The sequence below is a fragment of the Saccopteryx bilineata genome, chromosome 4, assembly GCF_036850765.1.
Source record: "Saccopteryx bilineata isolate mSacBil1 chromosome 4, mSacBil1_pri_phased_curated, whole genome shotgun sequence".
Classification (NCBI taxonomy): Eukaryota; Metazoa; Chordata; class Mammalia; order Chiroptera; family Emballonuridae; genus Saccopteryx; species Saccopteryx bilineata.
The window spans coordinates 162,281,196-162,297,150 of record NC_089493.1 but is presented as its reverse complement, the minus strand read 5'-3'; the positions used below and the strand labels follow the sequence as shown (position 1 = coordinate 162,297,150).

Sequence of the window (15,955 nt, the reverse complement as noted above, 5' to 3'; positions counted from 1 at the left end):
GCATAGTGTCAGGAGGTTATTTTGCCATTTCAAATCAGTTTTCTCATCTAACTTGCTCTTTCATGTATCATAAACATCTGCCCATTTTAGAATATACAGCCCTACTTTCTCCTTTATAATAGCTGGATAATATTTCATAAATGGATGTCTTCAATTAAGGTAGCCATTTCCCTATAGATGGTGTGTGGACTGAATGTGTTGCAGCTTTAACCCTCACTGTGGCTGTATTTGGAGATGGGTTCTCTAAGGAAGTCATTAAGGTTAAATGAGGTCATAAGGGTGGGGCTCTAAGCTGGTAGCATAAGTGTCCTCGTAGGAAGAGAAATCAAAGAGCTCATTTGCTCTGTGACTGCACTTAGAAAAGGCCATGTGCTAGCAGAAGCAAGAAGGTGGCCCTCTGAAAGCCAGAAAGAGGGCTCTCACCAGAAACTGACCATGCCAACACTCTAATCTCAGCTTCTAGCCTCCAAAACTGTGAGAAAATCAGTTTCTTTGTTCAAGCCCCCCAGCTTGTGGCACTTTGTTGTGGCAGCCTAAACAGACTCATATAGATGGGCATTCAAGTTGTTTATGTTTTCCTTGTTATAGACCATTAAGGTGCACATTTTTGCCTAACGTATTCACTTTCTAGGTCATAGGGTATTTCTTTTTCCCTTCTTTTGTTATTAAAATTTTGTGTATACCAGAAAGTTGAAGGAATAATATCATCAACTCCCATAGGCCCATTCAACTATGTTTAACAGTTGTTATCATTTAAAAGCAGGTTGAAAAATTGCCCTTCCAAAAGGTTATTAATTATTGATATCACCCCACCAAACACACAGACACTGCCTGTAATATTGTGAGAGAGAGAGAGAGAGAGAGAGAATGTCCTTAATTTGAAAATAAATGAGTCCTTAGACCTTTGGTTTGAAGGGAAAGAAAAGGTCTCTTCCCAGAGTGGCCTATTTGGAAAGATGCATACTTTTATCCTTTGCCCCTTTGTCCTTGTCTGTCCCATGTCCCTCACCTTTCCTTAGCACTCCTTGGGCACATGTACAGCCATGGATATCACTTAGCTGTCCTAGTTAGATGCATGGTCAATAGACCCCTTTGTTCGGCCCCAGAGAACTTGGCCCACACCTCAACTTGAAAGCTGAGAGGTGACGGAGGCCTTCCACATTGCCATTCTTCTCTGGCTGCAGCAAAATCCTATGGGCAGAATCTCCTATTTTGTATTCTGTGAGGCTCTGTCAAGTCAGCTAGTACACAAGACCCTCTGGAGGGTGTGTATGTGTGTGTGTGTGTGGGGGGGTGTTGAAAGCAAAATGCATGCGTATGTTACCATGGGGACAGACAAGCCCTAATAAATGTTTGGGATCTTAGCCTGATGAGGTTTTAGCAGTTTGGAGTAATTTTGTTGTCAATCATCCATTAAGTCACTCCTAATGAATCACTGGGAGTGTCCTTGCTCTTCAGATGAACTTCGGATGAGCTTGATTCGGACAGAGAGCAATCTTAAAAGCAATAAGGAGACAACAGACAAGCATTGATTTGTCAGTGCTTTTGCAAATCAAGTGGCCTTTTGTCTGAGGGCGTTTCTAGGAGACACCGAGGCGGACCACAAGTTGACATGGCTGTTTAGACTAAATCTTTTCTTATCGGTCTTACCACGTAAGCCTGTTGCCTTCCAGAATTCTGTGCATCCTGTTATCCCCAGGGAAAGGGGGCATGGTGGTTCCTCAAAGGAGGAAAGGGAGCTCTAAGAGCTGACCGCTGGGGCCTCCACATTTGGGGAGTGAGGGTATGTAGCATGTTTGTTCTTATCAGAGCTCCACTTTCCACATACAGTGTGTGTAAAGGACTCTCTCACCTTCTACCACAGAGCAGTTGCTCACAGCTGCCTGGCACGGGAGGGCGTGCCAGAGACCACCAAGCTCAGCCCTGTGTGTGGTCGGTCACTGTGGAGCCTGGAAGCCAGGGCCCTGAGTCCTCACTGTGGTTTTAAGGCCCCCTCTCCAGTCTTCGCACTCACCACCTGCCCCAGCCTGGTAAACCACTGCAGTTCCCCAGACTTGTTGTGATTTCTCTTAGGTCTGCAAAGGAAGCTTCTTTTTTATCTGGAAGGTTCTTCCTCAATCTGGTATGTGGGTTAAACCCACTTTTCCATCAATGTCAGTCTCTCCAGGAAGTCTCACCTGACCACCTGGAAGGCAGGATGTGGTACCTCCCTTATCCCCCCTGCCTGTCTCCTCTGCTGAGCTGTGAGTTCCTGAGGGCAGGAATGGCGTCCTGTTCACTCCAGAGGTGCTGGCCTCCAGCCGGCAGACACAGCTGCACAGACGGATGCTCTGCATGTATTAATGGAGTAAACACAAGCATGTGTCACCCCCCAGGGGACTCTCAGGGACCCTTTGGGCAACCCACAAAATGGCACATCCTCTCCTCAGCGTCTCTGAGGCGGTACCCACTTGGCTGTTACAGCTGTTACAATCCTTTGCCTGTGAGCTTATGGGATGTGCCCAAGGAAAGCAAAAAGGTTTGATTCAGGATTTAAAAAGCTATGTAGCTAATTAAAAAATAACTTGAACTGAAAACAAGTTCGGAAACAATTAAGATAATTAAAATATCACTACTATAATCGAGATCAAGCAGTGAGCTTAGAAAATAAAATTAATTTTAAAAATGACATGTAACCTGTAATTAATTGGCTCTTGAATTCAATGTTTTCCAGCTCAGCAAATCTCTCTTTAAATGAATTCATTCTTGTTTTCTTTCCTCTGAAAAAAACTTTCTGTAAAAATTATTTAAAAATTACTTGGACACATATCATGTGCTGGTTGACACTTGATTTTCTGGGCATGAGCAGGAAAGCTGAAATTAACCTCCCGTGCTCTGTGCTAGGCACATTACTGTGGGTAAGGCCACATTCGTTCTGCAGGGATCGAGACAGAAGAGGCTTTGCTGTCTCTCAGGACTTGCTGCTTGCCAACACCAAACGTGTGCTCAGAGAGAAAAGCTTGGAGCACAGTCTCCAGGAATCATTAGCACCTTAACATGAAGTGTGTAGCCTGGTCAGGGTTATCACTGATTCAGCTCTCTCCTCCTTCCCTCACCTGCACCACTTCCCCACACCTTATTAGAGAGCCTCTTAAATGCCATTTAACTAGTTCAATGTCTTATCATTCTCCTTAGATAGTGGAGCCATAGGGCCCTGTCCAAAACAGGTGCTGGGTGCCTTCCCTAAGGGCCACCTTTCAGGAGTGCCACCTGAGCCCTGGGGCTGCTGGGAAAAGCTTGTTTGGGAGCCTGCAGTTTAAATGGAAAGGACACATTCCTTTTACCATCCACACCCATTTTTAATTCCAATGTTGCTGTTTTTCAAAAACAAGACGAATCCTGGTGATTAAATAAATGCCAACAGCTTGATTTGTTACTGTTTTGTTGTTCTGTGAAGTTCATTTAAATAATTCACATACATGTTTGAAGAATTCAGTCCCGGTAATTAATTTTTAGCCGACTTGATTTTTATATGCAAATTGTTAAGGAAGTATGCATAGGGAGTGAAATAACTGACGCTTTTTACTTATTAGTGTTTTTGGTTGCAGTTTTTTGTTTGTTTTAGTAATATTAGCTCTGAGCCTTGGAGGAGGGGTGATCTATAGTATTAGCCTAATGGTAGGGGGACAGATGGCAAGGTTACAGGAAGAAAGTTGCCCAGACCACTGGTCAGTTGACTCAATTGGGGGCTGGCTGCATTCAGAGGGAGTAGGCCAAGGACACACTTGCCCAGGGCTGGGCACCCCTCCTTCTGGGGAGCACTGAGACTGTGGCACTTTGAGGCAGTCCCGTGTGGCTCAGCCCACCCAGCCCCCGGGCCTCTGGCTGCCCCTTAAAACTCATCGTCCCTGGAAGGCCTCTCAGGAACATGGTGCTTCTGGATTCTCTGTTGTAAGGTGGGGCCCACAATCAACTTGTAAAGGGGGATCCTAGTTGATTCTTCTGCTGCGGCCTGTGGTAGTGAGGATTTTGGGTTCTTGAGTCACCCCCCAGGTGACAAACACCCTCTGCACCTCTCCCCAAGGACTTCTCTTTAAGATCTTTATTTGAAAGGTGGGCACAGGAACACAGAGCTGCCTCCGTGGGTGGCTGTGAGAATTAAATATGGTAACCCAGTTAGAGGGCTTAGTTTACTGCCCGTGTGTCCAAAGCCTGGGGTAAGTGGTAGCTGTTGTTCTGGTTATTATTCATGCTGGCAACAAAATACAGACACACAAAAAATTAATAAACACCTAAGAAGGCTGTTCTTTCTAAGCACTTACAGATATTAACTGTCATTTAATCCTCATAGCAACCACACACAGTAGTTTAAGAGGAGAGGCTGTAGGGGGTGGGGAAGGCTGGTGAGTGGCAGAGCCAGTGGTCCCAGCTGGAAGCCTGACTGAGAGGCTGTGCTGGCTCCTGCGAGGCTCACTCACTTGCCTCGAGACTGCACTGGCCGTTGAGGCCACCCAGGCAGCGGTGTGGACATCACACGTTTGTGAAGCTGCCTGCAGAAGCAAACGGGCGCTCACACTCGGCCATGAAGCTCATCATGCGATATTGTGGATCTCGTGCCTGTCCTGAGGGCAGCCTTTCAGTCTCCATCTATGAGCTGTGCTCCACGAACATCCTGAGGGTTCTACCAGGGTCGGCTGGACCCCGCGGACAGGGCTGCCGGTGGTCTGGTCCGAAGCTTTTTGAGATCTATAACTGTCTTACTTCACCCTGCAGTGGTTGGAGGTGTGAGAAGGAGCAGCAGAAGACCAGCATGGTCATCATTAATTGCCGACTGGTAATCAGTTTTCATTGTTGGTGCAAGTTTGTACGAGTCTTGGAAAGGAAATCAAAGTTGGTTGGACTGCCAGCTGGGGTTGGGTGAGGACAGTACACAAGGGGAAGATCACTGGCCTGAGATGCACCAGCAGCCTGGCTTCTCATGTGGAAGTCTCCAGGACCAGGAGAGTTGCACCTGGGGCCAGGGAGTTCCCAGTCAGGTGTTGGGATGCCCAGCCTCAGAGGACAAGAGGCAGCCCTCAGCCATGAGGTCAGAGTGTGTCCTCTGGCAGGTCACTTGTGGAGCAGGTTCTGCCAGGTGACTCCCCTGGGATGACCAGGACCGGGTCTCATTGCTGACTGGCCTGGCCTAAGATGTGCCTGGCTTGTGTTTACAGCGCAAGGCTGCTGTCATAGAGGATGCCGCCCTGAGAGGTGCCAGTGGCACAGATGCCTGTGGGCGTTTGTGTTCCTGTCCCTTGAGACGTTCCCAGAAGCCGTCTGAGGAAAATGGTGCTGAGATTCTGGACCTGGGCGGGCAGGGAGGAATGGTGACTTTATATAAGTGTGGGGCGATTGTGATGGTGAGGGGCCCGATGGTGGAGAGGAGATGGCATTTCTTGGAGGAGTTTTTCTGTTCCTGCTCTGGATGCTGATATGTTGAACCAAATGTCGGCGTGGGGTGGACCTGGCGAAGCATCAGCTGCCTGGATGTAGAGAGCAGCTGTGAAAGATTTATGGCCTCACAGCCTTTGGGCCCTGGAGCTGTGGGACTGCATGATTGCTTCTGTTTTGCAAAGAATCCCCTGCAGTCACTTCTCTGCCTTGATGAGCATAGCCACCTCTGCATATACAGCGCAGGTGAGCTAAGGGCCTGCTGCTCTCTCTGTTCTAGAGCACTACAGTATATGACCTGCTGTCCCTGGAGACCCTTTCTCTAGTGACTGGGTTGAATCACCTTTCCACTCTCATTACTCCCAGGCACAGACAGACTCACTAGTCAGATGGAATGTCTTCTGATGGCCCAGACAAGCCTCCCTTCATTGGTGTGTGCAGGCTACTGGCTTGGGGTGCTTTTCTCTCTTGGATTTTCAAAACCCTGCCCATCCTTCAAAATCCAGCTCACATATGAATACTTCATTAATCCTTGCCCTAGAAATTGATCTCCGTTTTCCTCTCCAGCTCTGTTATCACTCTATACGCCCGCCATGGCCCTTATCTAATTCTCACTTGCACAATAAATATTTATGGGTACGCTTCTCCCCCTCCCTGTTGTGTTGTAACTTCATGTGGCACAGAAATGTCTTGTGCATCTGGAAGTTCTTCACAAAAACTTATAATAGGCTTATTTCTGCACATCGTCTATGTAGATTGAACTGAAGTAAAAAAACAAAACAAAACACAAAGACCTACCTCTGTCCTCAAGGATTTTTTATGTTACAGGAAATAAGTAAAATTAGGCACAGATGAAGCTGTGAGAAGCAGTAGACAGCTAACCGAAGAGGGAAAGGGGGTTCCTGGTCCTTGGAGCATGTAAGATTCTGAAGGATTTTATAAGTAATTCCTGCCGAAGATGGAGATGCTACAGCTCCTCGTGGCCCAGAGGAATCACTGTCCTGATGAGAAGGAAAACACACACCAGAGACACAGACTCCCGACAGGGTGGGGGGAGTCTTTCCAGTACCCTCCAGCCTAAAGAAACAGCACGGAGTGCAAACAGATAGTCTACTTCCCACTCGTCTGTTTGAGTCAAAATAGAAATTAAATTTTCCCTGGAGGTTCTAACCGCCTGTTTTCTTCTTTTTCTTCTTCTTCTTCTTTTTTTTGCCTCAGCCCTGGACCCAACCAAAGACCCCTGCCTGAAGGTGAAATGCAGCCCTCACAAGGTGTGTGTGACCCAGGACTACCAGACCGCCCTGTGCGTCAGCCGCAAGCACCTGCTCCCCAGGTAAGGCAGGAGGCCGGGCATTGCTCTCCAGGGGCGGACCCAGGTGTGCCCGCCTCTGATTGGGGGGGGGCAGAGGGCAAGCAGGGGTCTGTGTCACCGTTTGATACGGTATTTGGTGCCTCCCTCCTGCTGTGATTCTCAGACACAGATTTTCAAAGGATGTCAATATCTTTATTTCCTTTAAATTGACTTTGACTCTGAGCTCTCATATGAGCAGCAGAAGAGAAAATTCTTTCTTCATCTTATTGGCATTGTGCCCTCTCCTGGGATGACCCCAGGATCCAGGAAGCTGGTAACTAAGAAAAAGGGTGAACCTTTAGCCTCCTGGTTGCCCCTCAGCACAGTAACCCTTTGAAGTCCCTTGAGGCCCAGGGACTGTCTGCGTCTGTCCTGGCTGGGCCCTGGTGTGGAGGCCAGCGCCTTAGGACCAGAACAGTACATTCCTTCTGAGAACACGTCTTGCTCTCTCTCCTTGGGACAGCCTCCAGTATTCTCTCTTCTGCAGCCCGGGGAGGCCTCCCCACTGTTCTTCAGGATGCTTAAAGCTTTTGCTCCCCCACCCCCCAGCTTATGCTTTTACAAATGACAGAGCCTTTGATTTTAGGCTCATTCTGTCTTCAGTCCTGCAAAAGCACTCAAGGCAAGAAAACAGACAGGAACACAGAAGGCAGGCTCTCTTTAAGAATGGGGTTGGGTTGGGGGGAGGAGATTCCAGGGCCTGTGCCGCCACCTCCCTGTACTGCTTTCAATGGAGAGGGGCAGTGACGGGGTGTTGGCGTCATGACGCCCAGTTCTGGATTGGCAGCTTGCTCTGCCATTCACCTGCACTGCCCCATGACCTCAGGCAAAGAAAGTCACCTTTCCGGAACTTGATTCCCACTGAAATCTGTCTCCTGATCACTTTCGCTCCTTTGTTTCACTCTGGTCCTAGAGCCACACAGAACGTGTCCTCTCTCACCCCTTAGTTTTTGAGGTCTCAGCAGTGTGGTCCCTTTGCTCCTCTTAGAGTATGTTTACTTTCCCCTGATCCCCCGCTTGGTGTCCTCTGACCGTGCCTGAGGAGCTCCTCTGCAGCAGGGTCCAGCAGGCATGACAGCACCGAGCACAGCCGACCGCCCTCTGCCTCTGCGAACATGGTGCCTGCAGTAGCGGGCCTGGCTTCCACACGCACCTCAGAGTAGTTGGCCTTCGTCTCTGTGAGACTGGCATGCAAGGTGCTGCAGTCTGCTCTGCTGTTTTACTTCAAGAAGTAAAGCTAGACCTCGCTCCCAAAACTCCAGCATGTGTCCATACTATGCTCAGCACCCACATCCGTGAATTCTCGCAGCCATTTCATCAAGTGGTGGTTATTTTTGGCTCAACTCTAAAGATGAGAGGAACCGAGGCAGAGAGGCATGAGTGGCTTGCTTGTCTGTTTAGTGAGTGCCAGCCATGATTCAAATCCAGGACTGTCTCCCTCCAAGGCTTATGGTTTTTATCACTACCACATGGTGGCCTCTTTATTCAGCCTGTCCTTATCTGTCCATTCATTCATTGTTCTTCCACAAAAAGGCTCTGAGTACCTATTGTGTGCCAGGGTTGCGTTAGGCACTGAGGCTAGAGCAGTAACAGGAGACCCACTTCCCACCCTGAAGGAAAATCACTGTGGAATGGGATGTAAAGAATAATTTTTTGATATTAGAAATTCCTTTTAAGGCATACATACTCTGATAAAATGATCCTAGATTCTCTTGCCATACTTGATTTATCCTCTTTTGCTGCAAATACCCAAACAGCCTTTGGGATAGTGCCCTAGGTTGTTCAGCCGTCTGTGTGTGCATGTATGCATGTGTGTGTGTGTGTGTGTGTGCGTGTGTGTGTGTGTGCGTGTGTGTGTGTAATGTAGAGAGTCCATTGCCTGTTTCCACCTAGCATACAACCCTTGCTGGAAGTGCCAGATATGATATTTTTAGTCTTAGGCTCAAATCTGTTTGAGACAGGGGCAACAATCTCATTGGTATTCAGGCTTCTCCAGGTGTAAGAGGTGTTTTTCTGGCATGCCATGTTTTTCTGTTGGAAGCACCAACACTTTTTTGTGTGAGTTGAAAGTGTAACCCTCGTCTCCCGTATCTCCTGGTGACCTCAAAGCTGCTGTGATTGATGCATGGACTTGGGAATGAGACCAATCTGGGCTAAAATTCCAAGGTTGACGGCTTCATAGCCTTGCGACCTTGGCTAATTACCTTTTTGAATCTGCACTTTCTCATTTGTAAAATGGGTTTACTGAAAGTATTTACCTCTTTTTTCTATTTGCTGGAATTCATGCTCTAGCCATTCTCACAGAGAGCATTTATGGGTAGTAAATATTACTAATCCTTGTGTAGGGTATTGCATATGTAAGTTTGCATGAGAGTTCAATAGATAAAGGTATATAAAGTACACAAACTAGTGTCACATGATGACAGCTGTCTTCCAATTACTAAAACAGTTATGATTATAGTTGTTAGTGTCTGATTCGTTCTGGAAGGTCAGCTAGAAAACTGCGAAGTTGCATGCTTCTGAGAAAAAGGAGGCCACCCAGGTGCCTAGCCCTTCCCCATCTGATTGCTCCCGCGTCGCCATCCCTGCCTGGAAAGCCTGTGACTTTTAGCATAAGGATTCCAGTGTCATTTCTGTGGTTCCTTTTGTGATCACAGCAGGTGATGACTGAGAAGATGACTACATTTTTAATAACAGCATCTGTTCGTTCATTGGAAAAACAGCCCAAAGAAGAGGCCATTGAGGAGGCATGCCACTCCCCTCTTGGGATTTGGGAGGTGGCCTGAGCCGGGGAGGCCCTGCAGTGGTGTTGGCTGTGGCTGTGGGTCCAGCCCTCCCCCTCTTGTCCTCACAGAACCTGAATTACTCGGCCTGCCATATCAGCCAAATGCATGCCTCCTTCTCAGGGTCTTGGGCTCTTTCCCAAATGAAACATCTGTCTTTCCTCATTATACTTTAGGGGTCCCCTCTGACCAGCGGGACCATGTTGACAACTCTCTATATATGCATCAATCCGGGAAGTAATCTTTCTCTCTCTGAAACATCTGTAGGCAATTCCATCAGCCAGTCTGGCCTCTGCAGCAACTCAAGAGGCAAATCCTGCCTTCCAGACGGGGAGCCGTGCACACACACAGAGAGGTGGCTGGGAGCCGGGGGCTGATTGGGAGGCTGGCTGAGACTGTCTCTGCAAGCACATTGGGACAGAAGGACAGGGAGCCCATCTGCAAGAGACTTCCATTAGCTTTCCCTGCTCTCAGAGATGGAGTGAATGGAGCAGCTAGCAGTTTGCCCCAGAGGTCTGTAACTGCAGAGTTCAGGGCTAGCGGATCAGGGGAGGGGGTGGGGCCAGGCAACCAGCCCTCCCTCTACTGGAATTCTTTTTCTTTGTTAGGGTAGCTTTTGGGTCTGTGTTTGCCTTCTTTTAGAGGCTTCATCTAAACTCACATCCTCTCTGGAGAATTTTCTTTGGAAGTTCTTTATTTCATCTTTTCCTGCTATTAATCTTGGGAAAAGGGGAATTCTTGGTAGTGTGTTCATCGTTCTGGTTCTCCAGAGGGGCCATTCATGCACTAAAGAGCACTGTGAAGGCTGCTGGGAATCGGGAAGCCTTCTCTCAGAGGACTCTTTCACAATATTGCAATTTATTTATTTATTTTTGTAATGATAGGTGATGCTTGTTAAAGAAAACATGGACAAGTAGAAAGAAAGAGGAAATTGGTCATGGTCATATAATCTTAAAATAGGAATGAAAACATCCCAGCACATTTCCTTCCATTCTGCCAGTCACAGGTTTTGTCCATTGGTTCGTTTTTGTCAAAACTTGTTTATCACGGTGGGCCTATACTTCATATTGGACTGTCTTCGGTTAATATTTAGAAATGAGTATTTTTATGATTGTGCTGTTATATATATTAGTGATCATGTAGCGCACTAAACAAAAAAAAGTTAGAAATGGATCCTAAATATAAGAGCCAAGACAATAAAACTTTCGGAAGAAAACAAGAGTAGTAACCTTGGATTTGACAAAAATTTCTTTTCTTTCTTTTTTTTTTTTTTTTTCCTGAAGCTGGAAACCGGGAGGCAGTCAGACAGACTCCAGCATGCGCCCGACCGGGATCCACCCGGCATGCCCACCAGGGGGCGATGCTCTGCCCATCCGGGGCGTCACTCTGTCGTGACCAGAGCCACTCTAGCGCCTGGGGCAGAGGCCAAGGAGCCATCCCCAGCGCCCGGGCCATCTTTTGCTTCAATGGAGCCTCGGCTGCGGGAGAGGAAGAGAGAGACAGAGAGGAAGGAGAGGGGGAGGGGTGGAGAAGCAGATGGGTGCTTCTCCTGTGTGCCCTGGCCGGGAATCGAACCCGGGACTTCCGCATGCCAGGCCGACGCTCTGCCACCAAGCCAACTGGCCAGGGCCTGACAAAAATTTCTTAACCAAGACACACACAAAAAATACGAACTATAAATGCTAAAATAAATAGAAAATCAACAAATTGGGTATCATCAAAATTAAAATAAAAAGACAAGCCACACCGGGAGAAAGTATTTGCAAAACATAGATCCAACGAAAGATTTGTATCTAAATGTGCAATGAAAGCTTAGGTCCACACAAAGACCTACTCAGGGACTTTCATAGCTGCCTCAGTTGCTATAGCCAAAAGTTGGAGACAACCCAAATATCCATCAGCAGATGATGGATAAACAGACTGTGGTCTATCCACTGTCATGGAATACTATGCAGCAATAAGAGAAATAGGATCTTCATGATGCAGCAGCAGCATGAATGAATTTCTTAAGTATGCTGAGTGAAAGAAGACAGATCAATTTTTTAAAAGAGTGTATATTATATGATTTGCATTTACAAGAAACCCTGGAGAATGCAGCTCATCTATGGTGCCAGGAAGCCTGAGGGAGTAGGCCCACGAGGTGCCTGAGCATTCTTTAAGGCTTGGTAATGGAAAATGGATCGTTAGGGAGACAGGTCAAACTCTGGTCTTAGATGCCAGAGACCCCACTGGCAAATTGATTTGTTTGAGAGTATTTAGGTGTTCTTCTTCTTTTTTTAAGATTTTATTTTTACTCATTTATTGAGGGGAGAGAGAAAGAAGGAGAGAAAAGGTGGGGGAGGAGCAGGAAGCATCAACTCATAGTGGTTGCTTACCATATGTGCCTTGACTGGGCCAGCCCAGGGATTTGAACCGGCAACCTCAGCATTCTAGGTTGATGCCTTATCCACAGCACCACCACAGATCAGGTGAGAATATTTAGGTCTTCTTAAAGAAAATGCCCTCAATAAGGGACAGAAGGGTGGACAGAAAGCCATATGACCTGCAGAAGGCTCTGCTCTCAGGGATTTGCTGCCATCGGAATGGCTGGTCTGATTTATTGTTCTGGGTGAGCAAGAGATGGGGAGGGGGGCACTTCTCCCTGCCGAGCACTAGACATTGATTTTACCTCTTTGTTGCCATTGATTTTTATTTGGAGAATGGAAAATTGAAGCATTTGTTGTAAGCTTTCCAGACAAGCCATATTCTCAAATTCTGCAAGTGTCTTGTGAATGGGAAGAAAGGATGTCAGTATGGGCTTTCAATATCTGAGTGTACCCTCAAAAGCCTTTTGGGAGCGGTGGGAACTAACCTGTTTTTAAATGAGGAGCTGGAGTCTCAGTGGGCCAGGCCTCTCCAATGCAATGGCTCTCTGTCTCCACTTCCTAATTATCTCCACACCAGCAAAGAATCCACATCCAGTGGAGGCTGGTGGTGCAGTAGACCAATTTGGGCCCTTTCTCTCTTTTATGTGAACTTGAAAAAAAGAATCCAAGTGTTTGAGGTCAGAGAGAAGCACATCACAGAACGCGCCTCAGATACCAAACTCTCAGAGGGTATTTGAAAGGAGGATGGTTATTTCATCTCAGTTTTGTTTTACAACAGAGCACTCCTCCTGCTATAGGGGCTCAGAGCAGGTTGATTACACACATGTGTCTGTCTCGGTTTGGAAGACACATGGCCACGTGGATGGTGGGTGATTCCTAGGGGCCCCGGTTGTTTTCTGGTGCTTCACAACTGAAGACATCGGTAATTACCTAAGTGCGATCATGCCCACATCCCCTAGTAAGGTTTTATATTCATGTAGGTCATGGCCTTTCTCCGAGGGGCTCATGTATTACCTTGTGCTCTGCTTTAACCTTGGGGAATCTTCATTTGCTGTGCTTTTGGTCTGGACAGGGTGCCAGTGAGGGTCTGGTGCTATTTCCAGGCTAGGTATGGAAGTTAAGCTTTGTGGGTTTGAGCCCACTTTTGAAACCAGTCACTTTTTTTTTAAATAAATTTTTATTAATGGTAATGGGATGACATTAATAAATCAGGGTACATATATTCAAAGAAAACATGTCTAGGTTATTTTGTCATTAAATTATGTTGCATACCCCTCGCCCAAAGTCAGATTGTCCTCGGTTACCCTCTATCTAGTTCTCTGTACCCCTCCCCCTCCCCCTAACTCTCTCCCTCCCTCCCTCCTGCGTTCTCCCTCGCCCCACCCCTGGTAACCACCACACTCTTGTCCATGTCTCTTAGTCTCGTTTTTATGTTCCACCAATGTATGAAATCATGTAGTTCTTGTTTTTTTCTGATTTACTTATTTCACTCCATATAATGTTATCAAGATCCCACCATTTTGCTGTAAATGATCTGATGTCATCATTTCTTATGGCTGAGTAGTATTCCATAGTGTATATGTGCCACATCTTCTTTATCCAGTCTTCTATTGAAGGGCTTTTTGGTTGTTTCCATGTCTTGGCCACTGTGAACAGTGCTGCAATGAACATGGGGCTACATGTGTCTTTACGTATCAATGTTTCTGAGGTTTTGGGGTATATACCCAGTAGAGGGATTGCTGGGTCATAAGGTAGTTCTATTTGCAGTTTTTTGAGGAACCACCATACTTTCCTCCATAATGGTTGTACTACTTTACAGTCCCACCAACAGTGGATGAGAGTTCCCTTTTCTCCGCAGCCTCTCCAACATTTGCTATTACCCGTCTTGTTGATAATAGCTAATCTAACAGGGGTGAGGTGGTATCTCATTGTAGTTTTGATTTGCATTTCTCTAATAACTAATGAAGCTGAGCATCTTTTCATATATCTGTTGGCCATTTGTATCTCTTCCTGGGAGAAGTGTCTGTTCATGTCCTCTTCCCATTTTTTTATTGGATTGTTTGTTTGTTTGTTGTTGAGTTTTATGAGTTCTTTGTAAATTTTGGATATTAGGCCCTTATCTGAGCTGTTGTTTGAAAATATCATTTCCCATTTAGTTGGCTGTCTGTTTATTTTGATATCAGTTTCTCTTGCTGAGCAAAAACTTTTTATTCTGATGTAGTCCCATTCATTTATCTTTGCCTTCACTTCTCTTGCCATTGGAGTCAAGTTCATAAAATGTTCTTTAAAACCCAGGTCCATGATTTTAGTACCTATGTCTTCTTCTATGTACTTTATTGTTTCAGGTCTTATATTTAGGTCTTTGATCCATTTTGAATTAATTTTTGTACACGGGGACAGGCTGTAGTCGAGTTTCATTCTTTTGCATGTGGCTTTCCAGTTTTCCCAACACCATTTGTTGAAGAGGCTTTCTTTTCTCCATTGTGTGTTGTTGGCCCCTTTATCAAAATTATTTGACCATATATATGTGGTTTTATTTCTGGGCTTTCTATTCTGTTCCATTGGTCTGAGTGTCTATTTTTCTGCCAATACCATGCTGAAACCAGTCACTTTTATACACAAAAAAACCATCACCATAATCTGTTTTACAAATACCTGCCTCTGGGCACTGTGGAAAACAAAAGGATAGTAGTTGATTCAAGAGATGCCGCTTACTCACCACCCACCATGTTAGGCACACGTGGCAGAAGAAATCGTGCTGACTTCTCACAATAGTCAGCTAGGTCTATGTTATGATCCCCATTTTTCAGATGAGAGTATTGAGGTTTTTTAAAATACTCCCTTGATTGCACGGGGCCAGTAATGGGGCAGATCGGAACCAGAATGGAGAAATGCCATGCAGTCTCCTCCGCTCCGGGAGCTGTGGGTGTGAGCTCCCACTAGTGGTTCCCTCTTCCCTGCATGGCTGAAGCCCACCATCTAGTCTGCTGCTGGTCCCGGAGGCACCGCTACACACAGGCCTGGGCCCTTCTGTCCCAACTCCAGCTCCTTACAGAGCGTTGGTGGGGGCCTGTGTAGTAAACCCATTTCCTCCTCTGTGTGCCAGTAGCAATAACTCTGGGTTCATTATTCCCCCTTTGAGGTTGTTTTTTTTTAAATCAATCATTCATTTTTTAAACCACATGTCACTTAAACATAGAGATATTTAGTTACTTTCAACTGTAGGTTTATATTTTTAAAACAACTGAAGTGCTATCTGCCTGTGCCAGTGAGGACCCAGCCGCCATTGCGGCCTTCGCTCGTGAGATTTCTTAACCCAAGCAGGCCAGTTATTTTCTCTGCTCCTTTTTTCCACCTCGAAACTGAGGGTATTGATTAGAGAATCTTGATGACAAGAGCATCAGAGAGTAAAAAGCAATTCATAACGGAGATGAGGATAATTGTGTGGAATTTTTAGTCCCTTGGAGCAGGGAGGGCAGAGTCAGAGACAGATCTTAAATCATAAGACAGATTCACTGGGCAAACTTTACAAATGCATTAAAATATTCAGAATCGTGACTACCAGTAAAATTGGCCAGACCCATATCTTGTTTCTCCTTGTTTGCCCTCAAAAAGCAAAAACAAAAAAATGCAGACAAGGTCTCCCAGTAAGTCTAAAGGCCTTCTGCCTGGGTGGGCAGTTTCTGGGTGTGGCTGGCAAGGGCCAGTGCCTCTGCCCTGTCAGAACCCCCACCAGCACCCTCCTCCAGGCTCTCACCCCCCCACCCGCAGGCTGTGCTGCTGAAGAAGTCGCCCACCAGAGGGGGCAGCTCCCACTTCCAATGGACACCGCAGCACTGGGTCATTGTCCTTTTTGAGCCATGTTCTGTCTGTAGGAAATTGAGCTGTTTTATGATGGAATTCCCAGAATGCACATGTGCCCAGACGCCGGGGCATTGGACACTAGAGAGCCAGCATCCTGAAGCTGGGGATGGTTGTTTACAGGGTCGGGGCTGACTCTGGTCTCCTCCCGAGATCTCTGTTGGAAAGCATGATGTGCACGGCCT

General features: G+C 46.6%; 1 protein-coding gene across 1 annotated transcript in view; it reads left to right on the top strand.

Moving 5' to 3' along the window:
- SPOCK1 (SPARC (osteonectin), cwcv and kazal like domains proteoglycan 1) overlaps nt 1-15,955 on the top strand; it is a 523,795-nt gene that overhangs the window by 342,923 nt on the left and 164,917 nt on the right. The window contains exon 4 of the mRNA XM_066272544.1: nt 6,628-6,742. Within this exon, the coding sequence (XP_066128641.1) occupies nt 6,628-6,742 (115 nt within the window). The remainder of the gene's footprint in view (nt 1-6,627; nt 6,743-15,955) is intronic.